General features: G+C 36.1%; 3 protein-coding genes across 4 annotated transcripts; 1 reads left to right on the top strand and 2 right to left on the bottom strand.

The window, feature by feature from the left end:
- The first annotated feature begins 83 nt into the window (after positions 1-83).
- LOC124435437 (membrane-associated phosphatidylinositol transfer protein 2-like) lies at positions 84-9,307 on the top strand. The gene is made up of 17 exons (XM_046985373.1): positions 84-368; positions 1,593-1,880; positions 2,029-2,077; positions 2,374-2,561; positions 2,787-3,171; positions 3,267-3,394; positions 3,498-3,837; positions 3,920-4,086; positions 4,337-4,742; positions 4,904-5,227; positions 5,516-5,664; positions 6,272-6,517; positions 6,588-6,730; positions 7,377-7,526; positions 7,869-8,055; positions 8,256-8,384; positions 8,704-9,307. The coding sequence occupies exons 1-17, from the start codon at positions 291-293 to the stop codon at positions 8,863-8,865; spliced, it is 3,519 nt and encodes a 1,172-aa protein (XP_046841329.1). The 5' UTR covers positions 84-290; the 3' UTR covers positions 8,866-9,307.
- Positions 9,308-10,458: 1,151 nt separating this feature from the next.
- LOC124435231 (T-box transcription factor TBX3-like) lies at positions 10,459-12,393 on the bottom strand. The gene is made up of 4 exons (XM_046985172.1): positions 12,041-12,393; positions 11,589-11,856; positions 11,354-11,500; positions 10,459-10,623 (listed from the first exon to the last, which is right to left on the bottom strand). Exons 1-4 carry the CDS (start codon positions 12,391-12,393, stop codon positions 10,459-10,461), a joined length of 933 nt encoding a protein of 310 aa, XP_046841128.1.
- A 2,482-nt stretch (positions 12,394-14,875) lies between these two features.
- On the bottom strand, positions 14,876-25,921 carry LOC124434401 (T-box protein 2-like). Of its 2 annotated transcripts, XM_046984294.1 has the most exons (8): positions 25,401-25,921; positions 24,681-24,768; positions 22,036-22,148; positions 20,578-20,842; positions 18,435-18,702; positions 16,511-16,663; positions 16,172-16,397; positions 14,876-16,107 (listed from the first exon to the last, which is right to left on the bottom strand). In XM_046984294.1, exons 3-8 carry the CDS (start codon positions 22,142-22,144, stop codon positions 15,617-15,619), a joined length of 1,512 nt encoding a protein of 503 aa, XP_046840250.1. In that variant the 5' UTR covers positions 22,145-22,148; positions 24,681-24,768; positions 25,401-25,921; the 3' UTR covers positions 14,876-15,616. The 2 variants fall into 2 exon arrangements, with proteins under 2 accessions (XP_046840250.1, XP_046840251.1); XM_046984295.1 differs by lacking the exons at positions 24,681-24,768; positions 25,401-25,921 and having other exon boundaries at positions 22,036-22,350.
- Positions 25,922-26,011: the final 90 nt, after the last annotated feature.

Below are 26,011 nucleotides of genomic sequence, written 5' to 3'. Positions count from 1 at the left end.
TACTTTTTAAAACTATTTAAAATGAAAATAAACAATATTACGTTCACTTTCGTCACTTCCGTTGAAAACATGCCAGCCGGTATTGTATTTGTATGTAAAAAAGACTTTAGATGAGACTGATTGCTGCATGGAAACTAATTCGGTTACACTTCGAAGAGATTTGAATAATCTTGATTCGAGGGAATTTATTCAATGCACAAGTAATGTGTACACTAATATATTAACTGTTGTTCATGAAGGGACTATAATTTTCTTGCCAAACGTTCAATGAAAAAACACTAACATCAAGCATGCTTATCAAAGAATATCGCATCCCGTTGCCTATGAGCGTCGAAGAATATAGAATTGCTCAATTGTATATGATTCAGGTAATATGTGTTTGAATTGTTTATGGCGGTATATTATTTGCACTGTTCAATGTCGTGACCTTTAAGAGTAAAATGTATTTTATACTATGTTTCGAATATACTATGTTTTCTTACTACCATACAAATCTCTCAACAACGTTTTTAATATATTAAGCAACATGGGCTTCATGCTTTATTTAAAATGAATCATACAAGTGTTTCAATTATCCAGTTGCTATCTAGGAACAGTGCGTGCTCTGCTCGTTGTGTTTGCAATGTGAAATTTCACTCGAATGCGAATTATAGGATAAGTTTTGCTAAATGTTCGCCCGGGTCTTGTAGCGATCGGTATTAGATAACAAATGATTTATAACTTTAATCCATGCTGCTGCCCTCGCAGTTAAATCGTCAAATTATATGATACGGACAACACAAATGCTAACCGCAAATCATGTGAATTTATTAATTAAAGAGAATCTGCGATGTGGTTGGGTCACATTGATACTCTTTCTTGTTTTTCAAATCTTCTGCATGCTTTCTTTATTATAACTCTTCGCTATATTTTTATGAAAATGGGACTCCATACTAGTAAGTAATTTTAAATTGTTCACAAAGCATAACGGTAAATTTTCTGTTCAGTGTCTAAAGGCTCTTCCTCAAATGGACAGTTGGCTTTTTGCACCTGTCACACATTGCACTTGATTTAAATATAAAACTTGCCTAATAAAGCGCGTCCGATAGCATTTTACAAGGCTAAAATACACATCCATAAAAGGCTTTTGTTTAATATTTCGCTTAAGCGACGTACGCGATATTATTCGGGCGACGTTGATCAATCTACTGGAAAAAACAAGGCACGCTGCACATGCGGTCTTTTGTTAGATCAAAACGATTTTCTCGTGGAATTACATCATTTATCACTGTTTCATATGGAATGTAAATATCAAAAAGTTGTTTTAATGAATGAAACTCTCAAAAACATAACTCTGTTACTTAAGAATGGTGTTTTTGCAGTCGAGACTGTCAGTGATCCTGATTTTATTTTATCATTATTCATTCTGCAATATGTGTTACTTTTGCACTGCATTATACAATATACACCTTTTTACATTATATTTACATATTTCCTAGGGAATAGTCTGACTTGCATGCAAATTGAGAGATGTTATCTTCTGAGTTTTATAAGAATTGAGCGGGGGGAAGGGGGGGGGACTGGAATTCACTATCAGCTTTTCACTATTACAGAAAAAGAGCCGTGTTGACAGTACAGGTGAGGGTAGTGGCGTTGAAATTATTGAGAACTGTCCTTATAACGATGGTCCTGGTGGCTCTGGTCAATACACAAAGAAAATTTACCATATTGGCAACCATATTCCTGGTTGGTTGAAAGCAATTGTGCCTAAAAGTGCTTTACAAGTTATTGAGGAAGCATGGAATGCTTATCCATACACAAAAATGAAGACGACATGTCCGTTTGTGGAGAAATTTTATGTCGAAGTTGAAACAAAGTATCTACCAGATAATGGTTCTACAGTGAGTGTTATTTAACTCACGTGATATTTTGCAAAAGTTCGTTTAAGTCACGTGGTGTTGCAAATTTCGTTTAAACCACGTGACTTGTTATGTTATATTTCATTTGACATCAGTCATCTTTTCATTTTCTGTTTTTTTTCTACATTAGGAAAATGTATTCAAGCTAACGCCAGCAAAACTTCGAAATCAAACTGTAGGTAAGGAGAATGCACTTGGACACAACATTACTGTGTGTGTGTGGGGGGGGGGTGACCATGGTCATTAAATCACATTTACATGTACAGTGTTCGAATGCTTAAGTTTATAGCAAGATATCTTGGAAGCTGTAGCATACGCAGTTATCTGATCAGAAGTCAAAGGTTTCATTTCCAGACCATACACAAAACATAATGAAATATGAATATCTAAACTACATGTATAAGATCATTTACTGTTCTATTGCTTCAGAAAGTTCGTGCTAAGGTTTATTTTTTTCTTTGTCCAAAACTTGCAGACCTTATTGATCCTGTTAAAGATCCCATACCAAGTAGTCTTTATAAAGAGGAAGAAGATCCTTTATTGTACGTATCTAAAAAGACTGGAAGAGGTCCACTGACTCGCAACTGGTTGAATCAACCGCAAAAATCTGTAATGTGTGCGTATAAGAAGATTTCTGTTGAGTTTAAATACTGGGGAATGCAGGTAAGGAATGCATGTCCAAGAAGGAGCACACACGTTTGCGAAGTTGCTGTTTCAAATTCGAGTATAGGCAGGTCATGTCTGTCATTCCTTATCGTCACAACTGACTCACGATAGTAAAGTCAACATTTGAAAAACCCGTGGAAAGATCGTATCCTTTTTCTGTTGTTATTTTGTCACTTCTATTGTCAGATTATTTCATATGAAATAATTTTACCATTCACGCAGAACAAAATTGAACAATTCATACACGATGGCCTACGACGACCGATGCAAATGGGTCATCGACAAGCGTGGGTTTGGCAGGACGAGTGGTATGGCTTGACAATTGAGGATATCAGGAAGCTTGAGGAGGAAACTCAAAGAATGTTAGCAAAGAAGATGGGCAAGATTGTAGAATGCAGCATGAGTCTAACTCATGATGATGAATCGAGTCTGAAGAGACGCCAAGAAACACCTCGATTCAATGCCGAACGAAAGGGTTCCGCCATTGAGCTGTTGTCGCAAGAATCTGTCGAGATCAGCAGTGCTCTGAATAACAATACAGAAGAAACAATAAAATGGAAGATAGGCAATGACAGCAGCAGTGATGACGAATTCTTCGATGCTGAAGGTCCATATGCATACTTGTTCGTAATGGCTGCCTCTCTCTACCACATGCACCCGCATTCTTTTTAACACCTTTTTGTGTTTTTTTTCTATTTTCAGAGATTTTGAACAGCGACTCTTCCATTGACGAAGAAGATATGACATCATATCTGTCAGTTCATAAAAATATCGATCGCCTTTCTCATTCTGGGGAAAGCGTCGAATCATCAGATTTGGATTCGGACACGGTAAGTATTCTTGTAATTTGTATAGACTTCAGATGGTCTCTTGGAATCAACTTTTCATGTCGTTAAAGTGGAATACTAGTTTAATGCATTTCTTTTGTAATAGTCTCACGAAACGAGCGACAACCATCTTACCAAGAGTCCACTTGCAAAGACATGTAGCTCAAACAGTTCTGCATCAACGAGGTCTTCAACGACAAGCCACGTGAAGATACTCATGTTGATCATTCACGGGGGAAATGCCCTTGACACGACACTTGACATGAAGTCCAAGGAAAATGATTGCGACAGACTAAAGCGAGAGTTTCAAAATGTTATGCAGAATCATTATAAAGAAGGAATGGAGCGAGTTAAATTCAGATTGGTAGAATGCCCAGACATGTTGAAGAATATTTTGCCAGCGTTGAAAGACATCACGCCGCAGACAGCTGAAGATTATCAGCAAGGTTAAATAAAGCTTTTGTTATGATAAAAGTGTTGCGTTGCTGAGAAATTTTCGATTGTCATAGCTATTGTTTGCCGTTATAGAGAGCCAAATTCCTCTCGTGTGTAGCAATTTCTCAATGTCTTCAATGTCTATCCTGGCAGTGTGCTCGAGTTCTTTCCCCGAGATGGTTGAGTCAACCATTACACGAGCCAACGAAGTATATCGAGAGTTTATCAACTCTGAAGAAGGAGCAGGATTTGCTGGAGAGGTAGTCTTATGAAGCCAACAAAGTAACAATTCGTTGCAATTTGTTTTAGACTTGGTACCCGCATTATTATTATTGTTTTTGTTGATGATGTTTTTTTTTATTTTTGGGTGGGGGCATATATCCTTAGTCATGAAATAACTTCGTCCGTTTGCTGCTGGTGTTGTTGTTTTGTGGGGTTTCGTTTTGATGGCCACATGACATTAAGCCCAATAGTGTTTTTTCATCTACGTAATGTTTCAACCATTTTAAGGTATGTATTGTTGGTGACTGTATGGGAGCTTTGATTGCTTACGAAGCAATGTGCCAGAATCAATGGAGTGTAAGTAGTTTCGACACAAATCCTTCAATGCCCACGAGTCCACTTACAGATATGGAGCGAGCAAGTGGGAACAACACGATCGCCATGAAGAATTCAAGACTTAGCTCCAGTGATTTTGATATACGTGGTAGTCAGAGAGATCTTCCTAAACACGTGTTAAGCACAGAGGAGAGGAGAAGCGTGTCTGTTGAAGATAGCTTGGATTGTGTCTCTGACGTCTGTTCGTATAAAACAAAAAAATTTGAGTTTGATGTCGCCAAATTTTTTGCATTTGGTTCTCCTATTGGTTTAGTGCTACTTCACAGGAAAGTGTCGTCGTCCTTTGGTAGAAACTCGGGTAAGGAATGCTCCATGTAGATTCTATCTTCATTGTTCGAACTTGGGTGTATAGAATTTGCCCGACTTTTTTCAATCTTTTCATTCTATGTAGTACAAACGTTACAACTAACTGCTATCATCCTCCTATAAATGTCAAAAAACATGTTTGTGTTTCTTCAGGACCGCCCATTAGGCCAGCCTGCAACCAGGTTTACAATTTATTCCATCCATTTGAGCCTTTGGCCGCCCGCATCGAGCCGCTTATTCTTTCTCAGTTCTCTCAGATTTCTTCCGTAAGAGTACCTCGTTATCAGAAATTTCCACGCGGGGACGGTGTGAGCAATGACGTAATGGCCGTGATCAGCGGTCGTCCGCAGTTATTTCATGAAAAAATGATGAAAAGCAGTAAAATGAAAGTACAAAGAACATGTAGTAACCTGAGTTCATGCAGTACGATGTCCTTAGACCAATTAGACTTTTCTGTTTCGGATGATGTTAAAGAAGGTAAGTAAGGGTTAAGAATGGATTAGTGAAAGTCACCTAGGTGTAGGATTGGATTAGGGAAGAGTCAGTTTTAGGAGTAGACTTAGAGTAGGAATAGACGTTCATGGGAATTTAGTATCGAGTTCAAACAAATTATTGAAATGATCTCTTGCAATTTGGGATGATGTTAGATGAGGCCATTGTCATTTTTTTTTGTTTCTGATACTTTACTTATGAAACAAGAGCGTTCTTTTTTATCTATTTTGATCATTTACTCGTTGGATGAGTAATTTTCTGTTTCAATGAAAGGTTTATGTAACTGGTGGGGGATTGACAGAGTCGACTATGCTCTGCATAGTCCTAAAAGTCTTCAACAACTACCGCTGTCTGTTCTGTGTCCACTGTCTCATATCAGCTATTGGGAATCGAAGGATGTGGTTGCTTTCATGATTCGTCAGGTATGTGAATCAAAGTCTTGGCTAATAGTATAGCTTCGCTTCTGTTTTTCAGGAATAGTTTGGTTCACTGCTCATCGCAAGAAAGGCATTTGAAGTTGGCCTTCTTTCGTGCAAAACAAAGAAATACACTCTAAATTTTGTATCGCTATATTAGTATCGCCATTTTTTAATCACCAATGCATTTTGAGTTTATCATCTTTTTAGCAGAAATCGCGCTACACCTGACTACTTAAACAGACGTTTATTTCTAATACGTTTTCTAACACATGCTACATTCCTTCTGTTCACTGCTAAAAAACCTACATTTTCAGGGCTCTCGCAAGGAGATTTAAGTTGACAAATTTGCGTTGAGCAAACATGAAAAATTATCCATTTATTAATAACCACAAACATTGACACTTAATAATAAATCAAAATGCTTTGTGTGCAACAATCGTTAGAGGTTTCTTCGTTTTTGAAGAGCAACTTGATAGCCACACCAGTTTTTCTGAGCATTTCATCTACATGTTGCCCAAACCCTTTCCGAAGGCCCTGTTTATATCGTGTTTCTTTCCTCTCTTCATGCGTTCATTATTCCATAAATCATTACATTTTATCATATTATTAGATCTTCAATCTCAACGACTCTCAGCCTTCAGATTCGACGAACAAACCTTTATACAGAAGATTGTCTTCGTTTCACATCGCAGAACCACGAGAAAAATGGCTGAAAAAGAGAACGGCGTATAAAATAAAGAACTTGGCACCAAATCACCGCGCGAACGATGCAATCGTTCTAAAGGACTCGCTGCAAATTGTTACAGCTCGTTTTGCCTACGGCCCATTAGATGTAGCCACGTTGACTGGAGAAAAAGTGGGTGGACTGGATGGACATATATATTTCATATTAGCTTAATTGATATGATCTATATAATGATTTGTAGGTTGATATGTACGTGATGAGTTTACCCGGAGATTGGAATCTTACAGATTCAGTTATTACCGGAAGCGGTGGTCGTGCCAGTTTTACCATGCCGGATGAAAATAAACTGGACGTCGGAATTTATCCTATAAAAATGGTTGTCAGGTTGTAAAACAATTCATTTATCTTACTTGGTCGAGGAGAAGATACTTAAATGGTCATGTTTGTGATCTTCGATGATTCTTTATGATCATTTTTTGTTATTTATGCTCGTCTATGATTCTTAATGATCATCTCTTGTTACTTATGGTTATCTGTGATTCTTATTGATCATCTCTTGTTACTTATGTTCATCTATGATCCTTAATGGTCATCTCTTGTTACTTATGGTTATCTGTGATTCTTATTGATCATCTCTTGTTACTTATGTTCATCTATGATCCTTAGTGGTCATCTCTTGTTACTTATGGTTATCTGTGATTCTTATTGATCATCTCTTGTTACTTATGGTCATCTATGATCCTTAATGGTCATCTCTTGTTACTTATGGTTATCTGTGATTCTTAATGATCATTTCTAGAGCTAGAATGAAGCACAGCTTCCAACAATTGTGTTAATTATTGTTCCCTCAAACCACGTCACTGGACCATTACGAGATAGTCTTTATCTAACCTAAGGCATTAGTTCATATGCAAGCAATCCTTTACAAAATAAAAGTGCTCTTGTAGGATCTTAAGCAATTGGTTTCTTAATGTATTCTTAAGTTTATTGTAGTTTATATATGAATTTCTGTGGAAAATTTTCAATTTAGAGGTGATCATACTACAGTTGATTGTAATCTAGCCGTGTTGTCACCGTCAACGGAGGCTGTCGTCTTTAGTATTGATGGAGCATTCTCAGCAAGCGTCTCTCTACGAGGTAGACATCCCAAGGTTCAACCTGGTGCTGTCGATGTTGTACGGTACGAGAAACTTTCCATGGCTAAACTGGGGAAACCACTTTCATGTTTTGTTGTTAATAGTTCTTTCATACGTTGAGGCGGGTTGCATGTTACGTCACGGCTGCCATGTTGGTCCAATTTGACAAAGAATTTTCTTGTGTGCAATTCAAATTTCAACCAACATGGCAAAAATTCTTTGATTCCTGGTACAATAGTTGCAAGCCACCAAGCTTCATTTAACTTTGAACAACAATTTATGTTTCTAGTCTTGTCCCTGAAACATTTCTTTCGTCCCCAATTACTAACCATGCTTCTGAACGAATCACGATGGAAGCTTATTCCTCAATTTTGTTTTAAATCCAGTCACTGGCAAGAACATGGTTATCTCATAATATACGTGACGAGCAGACCAGATTTTCAAAAAAACCACGTGATGTCATGGATGTCCGAGCACAACTTCCCTTTTGGCTTAGTTTCCTTCTGCGGCAGTTTATCCACCGTGGACATTCAAAGACACAAAACGGAGTATCTAAAGACGCTTACGACTAACGTAAGCCATTTACGCATGTCAAACTTCATAGAGCTTTTTATAAAAAAATTGCTTTATTTACTGCTATTCACCGAAGCTGGAGTTTTGATATTTTTCCGAAGGCGGATTAACTCACCCCACCACTCCCTCTGGAGTTTGCTCGGCACTAGCTTTACGGTACAGTCGCTGAAATTTTGAAGCCAGTACTTTTCATTATCTAGTTAAAGATCAAAATCCACGCGGCCTATGGATCTAGCAAAGATGTTGCGGTATATTCTGGTCTTGGTATGGAAGCCAATACCATCTTTGTTATTGGAAGCAAAAGCAGAAAAAATGAAAAGCAAGCGACGGTAAGTTGCTGGAAAAGCATCATACAAAAACTACCCCCCTTATAGAATACGCAATAAACAAGAACCAAGTCAGGGGGGTGGTGACGGTCCGTCTGTAATAAGCTGGTTAGTGATGACAAATTACTGTTGATGATATCGCTGTAAATGTAATTTTTGGTTGATATTTAATGACTTGTTTACACATAAAGCAGGAATATTTTATCCAATTTGTCTAAAGATAGATATATCTTTAGATAAACATAAAGATGAATGTATTTTGAAGAAGTTATATGCATCTCTAAAGATACAAACGTTGAAATAATTCTCGCTTTTGTTTTAGTATTTACGCGACGGTTATTCAACACACCTTGAAACACTTGTTCAGAATCCCCTATCAAGACCTGCCATTGGTAATTTGATGGTTTCTGTTCACCATGGACATTTCGGTTTGTCGAAAAAGCGTAAACAAACGTCGAAGAAAAACGCCAGTAAACCAGAATAGTAATTTTATCAAGTATTTTTCACGAGTCGACAAAATATTAGATTCTGGCAGTGACTTGTGTAGTCATTCAAATTTCCCACTAAATCTGAACTCAATATGTAACTGGATGTACCCGTATAACTTATATCTTTTTTGGTAAATAATTTATTCATTAGATGTAGATTTTAAGTGTGGTATGTCCATCTTCAGGTGCTGGTGATTGTTGTGTGGCATTAGTAGAAGAAGTAATATTTCTTCACCAATGTTTTTCAAAAGATGCCGTACTCTTAACGACTTTCGTACTATGCAATTATTTAATTGAATCTTGACGATGAATCGAACAAAAAAAAGGAATTATTTATTTCTATGCTCCAAGCTGTGCTTTGAAATTGAAATTTGTTGTAAAATATTATGGAATTTATCAATGGTAATATTTAAGTTTAATTAAACTGTCCAATGTTTATCCGTGTTGAATCATTTTAATAATTTACATCCCCTTTTAAAACTGTTTTATCAGTTAGACCGTAGCATGTGTACCAATTTTATCTTTATATTTAAGCAATACTAAAAGACAGTTTTGTGTGCCAATTTTCATTTTGTGGTGCTTAAAACCTATTAAAATTATTGGTCAAAGGAATGTTAAACATATCTCCGACATTGTTATCCATACTCATCTCCGGGGTAAAGACATCGCATGTGGAGACATAAGCCGGGGGGACAGTGTACGTACCGTACATTGGGTGTGCGAACGATTGTCCAAACATGACCGGCGTTGGTCTATGTGGGAACGATGCTGGGTTTGATAGAAAGGAGTTTCTTTGCGCCTGCGCAGGATATGATGGGTAGCGAATGTCAGATAAGTGCTCGTTGTTATTGCTCTGGTAACCGTTGTAAAACGTCCAATTGTCAACAAGTTGACCAGAAGAGTTTGTCTCGGTGGGGGTTGCGGAGAGAGTATGTCCTGATGGGTTTTGCGCAATAGTACTGTTGACACCTAAAGTATATAAATAATTGTCAAATTCGGTCATAATCATAAGTAACATTTGTTGAAAAAGATTTAATCTTTAAAGAATAATCAGTACGTTTTTAATGTGCCCTACATTTCATGCGTTTTATTAACGCAGCAACTTGTGCTGCTAACCTAGGCAACAGTTAAACATGTCTTTGATTCTATAGCAGACAGCAGTTCTTCACACGTGTCAAAATAAACAGGCTTTGTTTCCATGCAATTCATTGATTGTTTGTGATCGCAATTGTTCCCGTAAAACCTGGACAATAAGACAAACATTGATGGTCGTTAAATCGGTGATTAAGAAGGTAAACCACACGCTCAACAAAGACGACTCTCTTCGTTCAAATGGATTTTTTTAATTGCATTGTCTTAAAAGTTCTTTATCTATCATGGCCCTCTCAGCCAAGCCAATTCTTGTAGTTGGAGACAAAATTTTAACACTATTTACCATCATCTGTAAGATTACTATCAACAGTAGATGTTCGAGTGCAATCAGCTGGTCTTTCGTTTTCACATTTAACGTCATTTACAGGTAAAATTCTCTCTGTTTGCACATCCGATATCTTAGATTTCCTGCACGAAGGGGAAAAAACAAATGAAGACTAATGTCTGCAGTTTACTACAATATGCACGAAATGAGAACATGCACCAGAGGAAACAAATAAATTAACCAAGAACCTCTTTTCTTGAGTCCTTCGTTTTTGACCTGCTCCATTTTCACGAAATCCTTTGGCAAATGGATTGTTATCGATTTTCAGTTTCGTTATCTAAAACCAAATGATGATATTGGCATTTTTGTATTCCTTTTCAAGGCATTTTGTTTGTATTTATTTAAGAAATGGCTTTCATAGTATTGTATACGAACATTATGTTATTTAAAATTTACCATCAAGTGTAAAAAGGATTTTGGCACACAAACAATGTAAATTGGTGAAATAAAACACTACTTAGCGCACTATATGTAATGTATCTCTATAGAATGTATGCCTTCTTTAAAAAAAGTCCAAGATGTTCACACATACCAGAGGTGATGTTTTTCTCTATATTTTTGGTGTTAATTCCTTAATTTCGGCAAACGCGTATTGTCTTAAGAGTAAAAAACATATATATTGCAACTAGTTGTAGGGTAACTGAATGTAATCTTTCCAAAGCAAGGAGGGAACATTGGCACTTCCTCCACGAACCATTAAAAATCAGCAAATAAACACTATTTGTCGTGCACACTTTTCTCCTTTCATGCATTTTTGGAACAGAGGAATCTATATTTCTCACTAAATCTACAATTTCGCTATTTTTCGCAAACAAACAAAGAAATGGACACATTGAGTGGTGAAATGTGTCGTTAACAACACCCCCCATGACGTGCCAAGGATATCGCCCCACGTGTCAAAACTGACAATTTCATTCTAATAACAGTATGAACATGTTGCCATTTTTGGGTATCTTGAAACAGCTTATGACTGTTAAGGTTTACTTGTAGTTAGTTTTCGCGTGTACCTTCTCGTTCTGATAAGCCGTGACTGCAAAGAAAACGGTTTCAGGAAACTCGTATGTTTGATATGGACTCCAAGGCAGTCTGTACACGTCTTCACATTTAGCAACATGGACACGTGGTTTGTATTTGTGCATTGAATTAAGTATTGTCTGCAAACAAAATATTAATAGCTTTAAAAATTAAGAAACGACAGACGACGGACAATTAACGAGTAGAGAATGAAATGCAGAAACTTACAAAACCGTCTTTGTCGTTGACGTTGTTTGTGAGTTTCATTTTATGAAAAGATATAACTTTCTGCATCCATTGAGCGCCAGCGCTCGGTGAATCTGGATGGACGTACATGCGTTTGGGCATTTCTGGATCGCCTTTACCAGCAATGGACCAATGACAGTTGTGAAATTTATAACGACAATCGTCTGTCGGAATAATTTCCAACAGTACAATATATTTTGTTCGGGGATTGAGTCCAGAAATTCGAATTTTAACAGCCGGAAACATTCTCCTGGCAATATAAGATTAACTTTATTAATAATCAATAGCCCGTCAGTTTTAAGCTATTTAATGGTCATTCAGTATCTCTCTAATCTGCAAACTCGACCATGTTAAACTATTAAATTATACTTTTAAAGGACAACAAGTTTTTTGAATTCAATGGTAATTCACTAATTTCAGAAGAAAAGACATACCTTCCAGCCTTTGTTATGACCATCTCAGTGCCGTGTTTATGAAATACTTGCCAAAGATCTTCGTTTTCCAGCTTCACTGTAGGTGCAGGATTGTAGGATCTCTCTGACTCGGAATCAAAGGCACCAGAAGGCATCATGGATGGCGAAGGATGAAATGTTGATCCCGAGAAACTGGGATTGAAAGACTTTGCTTTAGTAGCTGTGGGAGAAAGATGATGGTAGTTGAAAGAACTGGACGCAACTGTTTGTTTGTTCGCAGGATTTCCGTTGACAGCTGGTGTTATCATAGGTTGAATTATTGTTGGAACAGAGAATTCTGTTCTTCCTGATGAGTAATAGGAATGATATGCCATCGATTATTTTGTAAATCTTTTCTTATGATTGAATATTAAAACAGCTTTGTTAAATGAAATCTATAAGTTTTAAATTTCAATTATTACAAAATCCAACTGACGTTCAGCAAAATTATTTCAACTTTAGGTGAGGTTCTTTGCGTATGTCTTGAGTTATTTTTGTGTTCTGCTAACGTTAAATTTTCAAAAGTACACAAGAGTGTTTCTTTATCCTCGTACTTTGCGCTTTGTGTGACCAAATCTATTGCGTAGGAAACCTGAGAACTTGCATAAATTGATTTTACCACGCGCACAAATTTGTTGTAAACAATCCTTTGCCCCTGATATGAACGGAGTTAAAAGTTTTCCGTTCACGAGATTTGTCTGAGCCTAACCAAAGAGCCAATTTCCTTTGATGTAAGTGTGAGAAGAGGAATCTGCACAAACGAAAGCAGTTCTAGCCTGTGGACAATATTATTTGTTCGTAGTAATCTCTTTTAGATTTCTTCTCAAAATTACCAGTGGTCACTTGCTAGAATAAGAATAACAAGAGTGATAAATAACAGTTTTTAATCTTGCCTCGCGTTCAATTAACAGCCACGTATATTCTTTGGCTTTTGTAACAATGAATGAATAGCTTAAAACTTACCTTCTTTTGTTCAGAATTGCATGGATTTCTTTCTTCAATGTTCTGTTAGTACATCCACTCAAAAGTCAATGTAAAAATTACCTTTTTTATATCTTTTGTATACTCTCTAAATTTGCTCTGAATTTGGAGTGTTTCGGTTCAAGTCACTCCTGGATTGGAAGTGTGACTTAGATATTTGTTATGTAAACATATATCGATTAAAACGGCGAATGTTAACAAGCTGTCCACGCGTGTAATTGGTCGACAGCTGACCACGGGACCCAATCACCTTTCGACTAAAATGACTGAAAGCTGGGTACGTTGCCAAATTGTAACAACTTGACACGTTCATTTGGGCAGTGCCACAAGTGAACCAATCACACAACGTGATATTTTTCACACCAGCAAAAGCTACCTGATTGCATCGGCGCTTATACTTAATTCCCAATCATAAATATTAAAACGCTAGCAGTGGTGCCCTGTTTATCCAGTTTCCTCAAGCTGTTGGTTTAATTCTTGGGAAGATCGTGTGTTTTGAAAAATGAGCGAATTGTGCATTGCAATTTATATATTGATGTCATTGCAGGCAGGAAATTAGCCAATATATACAAAATACCTTCATTTATTAGGAAGGATATTGTCAAAAACAATTCCTCGCTCATTCATAGCAAGGACCGAGTTTCAAGAGGGATTAGTTAAATTTCAAGGGAACGGCATTTTTCTGCAGAAAGAAAAGGGAAATTAGGTTTTTTGATTCAGGCCGAAAGTAATATTATCTTTTTTCACTTTATTGGACAATATGTTTAGATGAATTGCATTTTTTCAAATTCGTTTCCGGACATTTTCGAGCTGTTATAAAAATTGTCAAAAAACTCGAGACGAGCTAAATGTGTGCTCTGTCAATATCAAAATCCATTAGAAATCTCTAATTGCAACTGATGTTTAAAAAACAACAACATTTACAAGTGAAAATGTGTAAAATTGAACAATTCTCATCGAGAAATATTAATTGATGTCCAATACAACAGTCCAAACAAAATAAAGAAATGTTGGACTAAAACAAAGCTATGACTATTTTAGATATACGAAATCCAGTAAGGAAATGAATTCGTTAAAAGTTATTTTTTTAAAGCTATTTCTCACAGATAAAAATAGGCAGGGTGCAAGACTTTGACGCATTTAGAATAAATAAAATTTGTCACATAAAAAAATACCGTATGTAACAGGGATTAAAACAGGATTGGAACTCTTGTTGAAATCAAATCCAACGCAAAAAATCGAAAGTCGTCTCGTTATTACTATATCACTTCCGGTAAAAGAAACGATCACAGACAAAATTTCGTCTATAATTTAATGCTTTTATCACCGGTAAAGACAGTGTAATTCTGAGCGGTTAACCTGTATGTGCATTATTTGCAAATACGGTTAATTGCACAAAGCAGAGTCCGAAATCTTGTTTTGATGAGCTTGTCATCGCATCATTCGAAATAGAAATAAACCATTTACAATGCCGCCAAAAATCTCGCCTTCCTCGGTTTGTTCTCCGACAGGTTAACGGCAGTTTTTGTAACTTTAGCAAAGCTCCAAGCACATGACAAGGTGGCATGTTTCTGGCGCGTCTCTCGACGCAAAACCTGTTCGATTAACAAGCAACAATTTGCGCACTTGCTTTAGTCATGGTATCGTCTATGAATTAGTGAGCAGCGTCAACTTCGGTTAATATCGTTTGCAGTAACGCTAGTTCAACGACTGTTTGGGCCAGCTGTTTCTTCATAACAGAAAAACGTAAACTCGGTAAAATCCTGGCTTAACAAATTATAATAAAACGTTCTTCGTTAAGCAAGTTTAAGTGTTATTGAAATGCAGACACGTTTGTAGGCTTTAGCGACACCTGGTTTGAATTTATTCATGAATTTTTCATATTTACATAATTTCTATACATTTCAATGATAATTAATGGCCGCATCCAATTTGTTTCAGAAAAAAATCAATTTCTATTTCTGCCCTCAAAAAAGCATTGCAGAAAATTCGCGTCTCTTGACATGTCAAGAGATGATTAAAAGTTGCGCTAATCACGAGCAGTTATTGTGGTCTTCGGTCTAAAAAGCCAAATGTGCTTGTTAATTTATCGACGAATTTACCAATAATACCTTGATTAAAATTTAAAATCTCGTATAGATAGGTTAATTTTTATCTTTTCCTTGGGAGCAAGAAATAAATAAACTGTATATAGATCCACTTCATAGCGATAATATGTATTTATATTTTAGCAAAACAACCGAACTTTTTTTCACAGAAATCTGAATTCGCAGGCAAAACTTCTGATTTTTCAAACAATTCAATGATATCAATAATAATGCCTGCTTAGATTTTGTTCTACCAATGAGTGACATTTATACACTTCTGTCTTCAAGTTATTTGAAAATTTCAGCGTACAAATTTACGGGTGTGTTACCATAGCTACGTATTCTTGATAGGATTGATTAAATAAAGAACCGTTTTTTGGTCGAAATGTTAATAAGGCAACAAGTCTTGTTTTATAAATTGGCATATAATCTTACGTCATTTATTTAAGATTTTAATCTTTAATTCATTAAAATTCTACTCCTATCTTTACTAATTATTGAAATCTTGATTTGGGTTGTTCAAACTAGCTCCATTTTGCGTGCTTGAAATGGGCAGGTTGACAAAGCCGTTATTCACGAAGGAATCCTGGCCTTTCAAAAAATTACCCGGGTACAGTTCTCCGGGCATATAACGGTAACATGAGGGGGAATAATCCCCACCATGTGCACCAAAATGATGTCCCATTGCATATGGATGTTGTATTGCACCCTGCTCCTGTGTGCCTGAGTATAAGCCTTGATGATAATGGGCGTAAGGTTTCATCATCGAGAAGCGACAATTTGTCTTGGTAAACGAGCTAAGGTACGTCTGGGTATCACCATTGCTTGATAAAGGTGTCGGGCAAACCGATCCAACACTTACCTCCTGACGCCAATCCATGTTGCCAGGTGACGACGATTTCCCAACAAGTGACGTCATGTTTTGAAGACAGTCGAAGGGATTATTTTCCAAGTGACTTGGAGACTCGTGATTAGACGATGCTGAAAATAGGTCGATTGCTTCAGTCGTAATGAAAAGCAAACACAACTGAGCTATTTAGAGTACCTGTAGTGTAGTGATGAATTACATGACGTGGTGATGACGTAGCACATGCCGAGGAAGGACTGCTGCAATTGGTCAGTTTCATCAAATGTGGCGAGAGTCTTGACCCAGTTTCTTCACAGTCATCCTCTAGTTTGCGCTTCGTTGCGCCGTACGTTGCCCCAAACGAATTACACGTTCCACGAAACCCCTTTGCAAAAGGATTGTTTTCAATCTTTAGTTGAGTAATCTACAAATAAATAAAATGGTTTCGTCCACTTGAGAAAATGAGATAATTAGCTATCTAACATACTACTGATAATGATGTTCACCGTTCAATGTGGGAGATAAATTTTATCCGACCTGTGGGTTTTGATAAGCCGTGACAGCCATAAATTCTGTCTCTGGAAAAGTGAAAGTCTCGTGGATATTAAAGTGTGCGTTTACAGCGTGGATGTCGTTGGTCTGAATAACGTGAAGGCGAGGCTGATATTTGTGCATCGAATTCAGAATTACCTAAAAAATAAGAGAAAATGCTGTTGATAAAAATTGAATCCTTTCAGCTGGTGGATAGAAAGAATCTATCTAATCTATTTTAGAAATGTTTCATCACAAACTGAGTGTTTTTCATACTTGAGTCATCATAATACGATTATAGGAAAAGATTGGACGACGTAATCGTATTGGTTGCTCGGAAAAACAAAATTTTTTCGATTTTTTCATTTTCTCATCGAATTAAAATGGTAATGTTCAAGCTATGGTAAATGGAAACCTAATTACATTAAACAGCGTATATCATACATAAAAAAAACTCGCGATGGCAAAAATTTAAGCGACAAATAACAGTAATCTGGTATTATATGAATGGAATTCTAATATTAGAGAAGTTAAGCTGGATAATTGTGGATAAGCCTTCTTATAAAGGTTATAAAGCCACTCCAAGACGCCGACGAAATTGCCTAAATTTATTGTAGACCCATATAAACACAGTATAATTCTTTTATGTTAAATTCCGTGAATCAAAAAAATTTTCCGTGAGAACACTTATTTTTAAATATGTTAAGAGATCTGGCGTCATTTTGCTTCGATTGATGTTGCAAAGTATAATACCCAAATAGCCTATTTTTACTGAATAGCTATACCAACTTGAAACTGATATTGTTAAAAAAAACAGTGAGGAGCTTTTATGTAATCGATCCTTTCTAATTATTACAAGAAGCTAAGTATCAGACTTTATCAAAAGCGTTCAGTTAGCCGTCGTACAGGATTTAAAAAATCAACCTGACATGGATTTGCGGAAAGCCAAAAACAGATAATTTCACACAAATGAAGGCGAAAGGAAATATTTTTGCTGAAAATTTCACATGCAGTTGACGACTATATGTTTACGGAAATCCTACAATATCAATGATACAATAGTTGAACACAGCAAAAACGATCATTTTTAACGAGATGGGCGGATCGGAGAAACAACAAAAAAGTGTTGTTCCTATTTAAACATCGATCTAAATGATCAATTATCGCGAAAAATATTCAAGACAACGTACATGATAGCTCTTACGGCAATTAACGTTTGAGATATCTGAAAGGTTTTCTATATCATAATAGTATTTGTGTACATGCAATTACAGACTTGAAGACATTGGTGTAAATGAACTACCCGCATGTATTTCAATAAGCGAATATTTTCCAATATAATTCAATAGACCGAAATCTTTATTTCAAAACGTTAAAATTATATGCTCGATCAATATCGCGAAACAGAATGGGAGGGGAAGTGATTAAACGTAAACAGATTTTCATTCAGTCTCAAACAGCTTCAAAACATTCATTCACCTTGATGATAAACTACGTGCATGTTCACTGCCGGATGCAGCTACAATTCAATCTTCTATACTTAAAAATAATATACTTGCTGAAATGTGAATATCTCTGTAAATTAAGAATATAGAAAAACAAAAGCTCTTCCGTCTAACATATGTGAAGACGCTTAAAATAGTAATGCACGATATACACACTGCTCTAAGGAAAATGACTGCTTTAAGCAGGAAAATACCCTTCAACTATAAACAGAAAAATTATTTGCACTTCATGGATGTTGTATCTACCATTATGAGATATTTATTCACGGCAGATCAACGAGTAACTTTGCTTTTTTGATTGCAGAGCAAAATGATCAATTCCCACATTTATTCTTAGAGATCTATAGCTACATAGCAAGAGATCCCTAAATGCAGGATATCAAAATAATTTTCGCTACATACAAATAAAGGGAATTCATACTTACATGTCCATTTGAATCGACTTGACAGTTGGTCAACTTTAGTTTTTGAAAAGAAACAACTTGTCTCATCCATTGAGCACCAGTGGCTGGAGAGTCAGCGTGAAAATGTAATCTTGACGGATGCGAAGGTTCTGCTTTTCCAGATATTACCCATTCGCCATTATGGTATTTGTACCGATTGTCGTCTACGGGAACTATGTCCACAATTAGGATGTACTTCAGTTTGGGATCTAATCCTTCGAGTTTCACTCTGATCGTTGGAAACATTCTCCTATTATGTAAATAAAGCATGTACAATCACAGATTGTTTCTTGTTTAATGTTCAAGTCATGTTATCATATAATGTATAGATCTTGCCATGAAGAAAAACATCTTATATTTTCATTATAGATAGTTACATAAGTTCTAAATTGTATTCAGAGACTTTGTATAATCTGTTATAGATCCAGTGCCATAAAACTAACATGAGTGTGATTGCCCAAAAGTGTTGGAAACTATGGTTTACAGTTTGAGAAGAAATTACGGAATATTTCTAGCGGAATGTACATCACTGACGGAAAAAGATATTTAGAGAACAGTACAACAATAACATAATGAATAAAGCAATAAATCCGGAATCGGGCGGCTCTTGATGCAAGCTTTAGTTGGCGCCTAACATGACCTTGTGGTCTTCACGACTATTTCAAGGCTTTCAAATCTGTCTTAATATGAATTAAAGCAGGAAATATTGTAAAACCAAAACACGAAATCATTACTTTAGCTCAACATACAACAGCATGCTTAACACAACGAAGAAAACGCGAACAAATGCAGTGAACAACGTTGAATTTCATGTCTCTACTTCATTCTTTTAAGAACACTTCCATTGAAGCATGTAATCTTATAATAAAATACAGTAAAAGGAGCAAAAACTAAAATACAAAATAAACTTCACATTGAGTGTTTGTCGATTCAGCAAATAAAAAACCGGGTGTAAGATAGCGATACGGTGAGTCGACTTGACAGCTTTAAACAACGTTAATGTGCGAAAAATACACAGACGGGAATAAAAGCAGCACGGGAAACGTGACAAAATGCCTCGTTGTTTTAAAGTGGCATATTTCGAGCTTAAAATCAAAGATTAAAACTATTTTCTCACGAGTACTTTGGAAAAGAATCTTGAGTTTCTGCTCGTTTCTTTCCGTAACAATGGCTACATAACGCAGCCACGTTTTAACTCTTCAAACAACACTCAGCTGTTCTTGTAATTGCAAGTCAGCATCGCGTTCAGTGTGCTGCTTTTCAACGATTAAATGCATATGCCACCCAGCTATTCCATAATGAGCATAGCTATATTTTATACTTACATCGCTAATTTTCCAAATAGTATCAATATACAAGACGTTATGGGCGTTGTAGGAAATTATACTTCCTCGAAAAACAGACAGGTTTCTATTTGATTTGAGACTCATGTATTCGACATGCAAACCAAAAATACCTATGATATGATTTCGGAAACTTCTGGCAAGTCGTACAGACACAAAATATAACTTATAATAATAGAGAATTTTTTACGGGAAGTTTCTGAATAAGTATGGCTTTATACGACACAAAATGTCAGCGCATGAAATCGCTTGAGCGCGAAGTATCTTTTATTAAATATGACGAGAAGGGAAATTGAAGTGCTTGTTTTTGATAAAATAAATGCAATTTATAACGGATGTGCTATCTCTGACCCAGATACAATGCCAAATAGGATATTGCGCAAAAGGAAACGCTTGTTTATATAGAAAAAATATTTGTACAGGTTGGGACCAAAGTTGCCAGAATGATGGCAATGTCTGTCAAAGTAAATGTCTGTGTATGATTTATGGAGTTAAAACACGAATTTTTGTTCAAATTCATTTGAAATATTTGTAAAGCATCATTTTGAAGATACTTTTTGCTCCTGTTAAATATAATCGTTACTGACTGGAAAGAAGACAGAAGAACAGTTCGGAAAAATTACTGATGTAGCTTAGAGCACTTTAACACACAAGTAAAATGGAGCCGGAAAAATGCTATTGATAATTTAACATTTACAAACTCTAAATAACGACTGCCCCATATGTTGTATTTCTGACATATAGATAGCTACAAATCAAAAAGCGAATAAAAGCCTCCGTACCTTCCAGCCTTTGTTATGATCATTTCAGTTCCATACTCGTTAAAACCTTTCCACAACGCTCTGTTATCGAGTTCGGCTCGAATATTCCCACTTGGCTTTCTCTTCGCTTCCGAAAACTCGAGGAATCCTGATCCACCGAGAAAAGACGCTGCAGAATTTGAAAACAGCTGATGGCTAGGAGCGGATGCTGCGTACGAGTAGTCGTCACAGAAGTTTGGTGGTCTTGCGTACGAAGGATGCAGCCCAGTGGCATTTCTGTGATAATCTGAATGAAATATCAAAAGTTGTTGAAGCAACAGAGATAAATATCATCGTAAATTGTACCAAGATATTAAAGTACAACTATCCAATACTATAAGGACAAATTCAAAATGGAAAGTATACGTGTATCTGCAAGACACCAACAGACTATTAAAACAATTTTTACAGTTCCTTAAGCATTGATTAAAACACCAAAGTTTATATGTAATGATGAATGCACAAAAGAAAACGATAAGTCTTTGTTACAAAATATAAGCTGACGTTAGTTAATGTGTTAGCTGACACAAATAATCGTGAGAACATTACGACAGTCCTCATACCATACTAACTTTAAGCAGAGAATTCAAGTCAAGAGATGGACGTTACTGAACTGAATTTAGAGCGTTCAATTAACCATCAAATTCTGACAATATTTCGTCATTTTATATGTTACTGTTCCACGCGAATATCAGAACAACAGACACATGCTTTGAGTATGTATTTTTGGAGAGATTAGTTACAGTTGATTCACAAGAACATAAATCTAAGAAATTTCAAACGCATGATTGTTTATACTTGTTCAACAAATAAAATGATCTTTTCGCATTCATTAAAACACTAAAGTTTCTTTCTTAGGACGAAAGTTATTTCAAAACGTAACAGTACGAATTATCTTTGTACAAGCAAGGAAAAAGAAATTAAATAAATTTTCACGGGCACAAATTTCTCTATCTTTCGAATGGAAAGAGAGCGTTGCCAACGCATGTATGCTATATATAAAGGCATGCAAACAACAAACCACGATTAAGAAGATGGAGACAAAGCGCAAATTAATATTACGGATAAATCTATAAAATTAATCTTATATAACTATTTTATCTCATTCGACAACCATTCTATTCCTCATGATTCAATATTTGTGCTCACTCGAAAACAAAACAATACTTCAAAAACTTAGGCGTTTTCTAGCCGTATAATAAAACAGTCTCTCACATTTTAACGATAGAATCAACAACTGGGCAGTTGAACGAGGCGGGTAATAGACACACCAACCGCTTATAATCACATTTATCACAATAAAAGACATGTTTATTCAGACTGATCTATATACTTTTAGCGTGTTAAGGTGCTAAGAGTAAGACGTGAAAATTTTGACTTGTTCACAACGAAAGCACGATGCGTGTGTGTATTATCATGTGGCCGAATAATGATTCTTACCTGAAACATCGCGGAACAAATATCCACTGTGAGATGGTATGGGAATTGGAGATACTTGAAAGGAACTTGTACCTCGCGTCAAAGATCCATGATGACCAATATGAGCCATTTTGCTAACAAAACATAAAACCAGGATATTAGCTCGCGAAGTTCAAACTTTAATCCGCGGAGATGAACGACAAACGATATATCCCGTTTCGATACTTTATGTATGATTCACGTGTTTTCAATAGTGCTGCCAGCCAACTATCAAACGGGGGCTATTTTCGATGCGGAAACCTGAACTATATATATAAGTGTTCAAGATGCTGACGATAATTTGTTGTAGATATGTTGAAATAATTATATGATCGTTGTAGCGACCTTATTAATAGCATTTAGTCGTCAGTTGACGACGTTTGATAATACTTCATTGAATCAAATAGGCGTGTATAATAATTACTCTTAATGAGCTAACAGGGATTAATGATCAAAATTATTGGCTGCTCAACGCGCTGTGGGCGTTTCGCTTTGTCCCAAGATATTGGAAGATGTCAGGTGTCACAGAGAATATCGTGGACAACCTTAGTGGAAAAAGTGCAAAATTCATGGCACGAAACTTAGAAAGTAGAGTGATTCTAGTTTTACGACATACGTGACAATGCTCGGCAACTCAACGGATAAGTGTATGCAAAAAACGAAAGGAAAATAGAACTCAATGAATGAGATAGTTGTACATAAAAATCCAACACCAAATCGACTATTCGTCCACAGGGTGCTTCCCCTTACAAGCTTCCCTAAAAAATAATATTGTTTTGTTTTTACAGCAAGTTAAAGTTGCGCTATTTTACCTCCAGAGAATTTAAAACACCTTTAGGTGCACAGTTTCAGTTCAGTTCAGTTTTCCGATGTGTATTAACACGTGTTCAATAAAAAGAATTATTTCCAAATAGAGACCATTTGGGACACCTTCTCATCAAAATGTTTCGACTGTGTAAACTGCCTGGGGCTAAGGCTGCTTCGCGGGATGCGTGGAAATATTTTCTAGATACGCTTACTGTCTTCATCGTCAAAGACAGGTGTCATTGAGAAACCTCAGACGCGGCACAAAAAAGTCGGTGACGAAATATCATTGAGTTTCTATTGACCAATAACTTTTGTTATAGTCTTGAAGCCAACAACTTAGTTCAAGAGCTCAGCACTCTTAGGCTGATGTCGTTTTTTGCTCATTATCTGACATTGTCCTAATGAACTCAGACTGTGAACGCGCACTTGAAGGAGAAATTCATTATTTTAATGATGTATTGTTGCATTCCCTTATTGCATGGATAACCGTTGATTCTCTTTGCACATTTTTATTGGAAAAAGCGAAAGGCAAAACTGCATCTACTGTAATTAAAACCAGTTTTGTCAACTTTTCCTGCTGTAGCAATACAAGATTAATAAGAATCATCCTTAATGGGGCTTTTCTGAAGATAACACGCATTAATTGCCGTGAAATGCGAATCAACTTAGTTCAATCTGTATATTCTTTTACTATGGCAATAGGTAAAACGATTGATCTATACAAAGGATAGGAAGTAAACTTTCAACTGAATAAACTTTACAAATCCTATCATAGCCATTTTCGGATCGCTCTGCAAACATTGCTGTCATTTCGGCAGATATCAAATCCGTGTGAATTTCAGCTGCACATGAGACAAACACGAGATGTTAAAGCTGCAATGACATACAAACAACACGCTTGTGCTATATTTACTTAAATCTTTTCCTGATTTCACATCAGCTTTGGATTTTGTTTTGTTTCTTGACTTCCGAATTTAAAGTCAGACGCTGTAAAACACAAGGATGACGCTCTTTAAAAGTGTGAGAATAGGTTAAGTGAAAAGTGATGTCTCTTTGCAGCTACCTGGAGGCAAAATATTTAAAATTGGTGCTTCATTCATGAACTATTTTTTTGCATTTTTCCCAACGATGCAATAAAGATCTGGTCTTAGCTCAAGTTAGAAAAATAAATGGATTAAAAATTATGCATGTGTTGAAAATTTACGCTTTTCTTGTTTAAAGTTTTTTCTCAGAGATCCCGCAAATCTGTTAATGCAATATTGCTACAGAAAAAAAAGCAGAACTGCACTTAGGTTAAATCCAAACAAGAAAAACAGTAATTATTTCATTCATATATAAATGTAAACAAGTCCGTGGTCAAAGACAGCAACCAAACCATTTACACAGTAAGGCACGTCTTAAAAAACTCTGTAGTTACATCCAAAGAAAACCAATCCAAAACCAAGTCATCACATCCATAACAAAATATGCTATTAATTAACTCTCGTTGACATTTTCACAAGAACTGGGTAAATTACGGTAGTTCCTGGCCACAGGGCTAGATTTTCACAATTAATCGTTCATTTATGGCATGATCACGTCCTTAAACGTTGACGTCGACAAGACTGCGATTAGCCGCGAGGAGGAAACGCGTTTTTAAATCTCTTCTGTTTATTGTTTACTGCGTGTAATTAATGTCTATTATCGAAAATTTCACGCCAAAACAAATTTTATAGGGAAAAATGGAACATGCGCACAATGTACAATAAGTAGACACATTTACAGGCGATGAGTCGACCGTGTGTGTGTGTGCGCAATTTATGCTAATTAACATGAATTACCTTTATCTAATCTCGATTCACTCACGGATAATCCAAATCGAATTCACCAAATGTCAGCTGGACACTCCGTCTTCAACAAGCGTATAACCTTTTATAGCAAAAAAAATCAATTATAGACTATTTTTATGATTAATGTACAGCTATAATAGATAAATATCGCGGTACGTGTGAAGGGTCAAGAGAGTTAAGACGGGATTTTTCCTATGAATCACGTGTTAATTTTGATGCACGCATCTAAATAATTAGTTACCCCATTTCGTGGGGTAAAGCACACCGTAACAATTCAAGAAGATCCCAGCAATACAATTAAAATATGCCACAACTAGACTACCAGTTTAAAGCTTTTGTGATTAGTTCATGGATACTGATAATCGTAATAATCAAAATGATTGACAAGATATAAAAGGTCAATGACAGAGCTATTGATGGAGAAATGACTTGTCGCTACTTGTTTTGATGTCATTTCAGCTCTCGATCAGTGGGTATTTATCAAAGTATGAAACCAAGCTTAGAAAATGAAGCGTAGTACGCTACTCGCACGAAAAACATGAACTTCGGGTGCAGGGAAAAAGTGGTCGCATGCCTTTGGTAAATATTTGTTGCTCCTTAGTAAGATCAAAACAAATTTATTTGTTCGTAGCAACCATGAGCATTTTTTCTGAGGATTAGATGATGAAAGGATTAAGATTAGAAAACAATAATAGCTACTACACTCCTTACCATAACATGTTCGTGACTTTCATATTAATACAGCGATGGAGGCTATTCACAAATCAAATATACTAAAACAATGAATCGCTATCGTGGTTCATCGACAGTTACTCTAACAGATGATTTCGTGAACTCCACGATTCTGCAAGGACATTATTTAAAAGGCATTGAAATGGCGTAAACAAGTGATGGTATATACATAGACTGACGACAACACATAACGCGAAACTAAAATTAAGCATGCAAAAACCCACCGTGCAAAAGATTTATCTAGGCCTATGTTTCTCAAGATTTAATCTGATTATTGACATTATTTAGTGTTATTTTTCGCAACGACAGGAAAAGACTGTGTTTAAGCGGCACTTGCCGTAAAGATCAAAGTACAATAGCCCATTTGCAGACGAATCAGGAAGACGCATACAAAGATTTTGTAAAAATACTTCAAATTATTTTGAACGGCGAAAAATTCCTATCACACCTCGAAGACAAATTAGAACATTAATTCCAAAAAAAACCCCATTACTCAATCAATGCACGATATGGAGAAAATTCTACATATTTTGATAAAGAAACACTCAAAGAATTAAATTGACCAATAGAGAGCAAGAAAAACACGGTGC

Source organism: Xenia sp. Carnegie-2017, unplaced genomic scaffold, assembly GCF_021976095.1.
Source record: "Xenia sp. Carnegie-2017 unplaced genomic scaffold, XeniaSp_v1 HiC_scaffold_14, whole genome shotgun sequence".
In the NCBI taxonomy this organism is placed as follows: Eukaryota; Metazoa; Cnidaria; class Anthozoa; order Malacalcyonacea; family Xeniidae; genus Xenia; species Xenia sp. Carnegie-2017.
The sequence above is the reverse complement of the archived record's forward strand: the minus strand, read 5'-3'. Positions and strand labels throughout refer to the sequence as shown.

Excerpts from the sequence above, each read along its gene's own strand:
- LOC124435437 (XM_046985373.1), top strand. The coding sequence starts at position 291 with ATGCTTATCAAAGAATATCGCATCCCGTTGCCTATGAGCGTCGAAGAA. Across the intron at positions 2,078-2,373 it reads ACTTCGAAATCAAACTGTAG|ACCTTATTGATCCTGTTAAA; the intron begins GTAAGGAGAATG and ends CAAAACTTGCAG. Across the intron at positions 3,395-3,497 it reads CAGATTTGGATTCGGACACG|TCTCACGAAACGAGCGACAA; the intron begins GTAAGTATTCTT and ends CTTTTGTAATAG.
- LOC124435231 (XM_046985172.1), bottom strand. The coding sequence starts at position 12,393 with ATGGCATATCATTCCTATTACTCATCAGGAAGAACAGAATTCTCTGTT. Across the intron at positions 11,857-12,040 it reads GTCATAACAAAGGCTGGAAG|GAGAATGTTTCCGGCTGTTA; the intron begins GTATGTCTTTTC and ends TTATATTGCCAG. Across the intron at positions 11,501-11,588 it reads TCAACGACAAAGACGGTTTT|ACAATACTTAATTCAATGCA; the intron begins GTAAGTTTCTGC and ends TTTTGTTTGCAG.
- LOC124434401 (XM_046984294.1), bottom strand. The coding sequence starts at position 22,144 with ATGGCTCATATTGGTCATCATGGATCTTTGACGCGAGGTACAAGTTCC. Across the intron at positions 16,664-18,434 it reads AAGTCGATTCAAATGGACAT|GTAATTCTGAATTCGATGCA; the intron begins GTAAGTATGAAT and ends CTTATTTTTTAG. Across the intron at positions 16,398-16,510 it reads CGGCTTATCAAAACCCACAG|ATTACTCAACTAAAGATTGA; the intron begins GTCGGATAAAAT and ends ATTTATTTGTAG.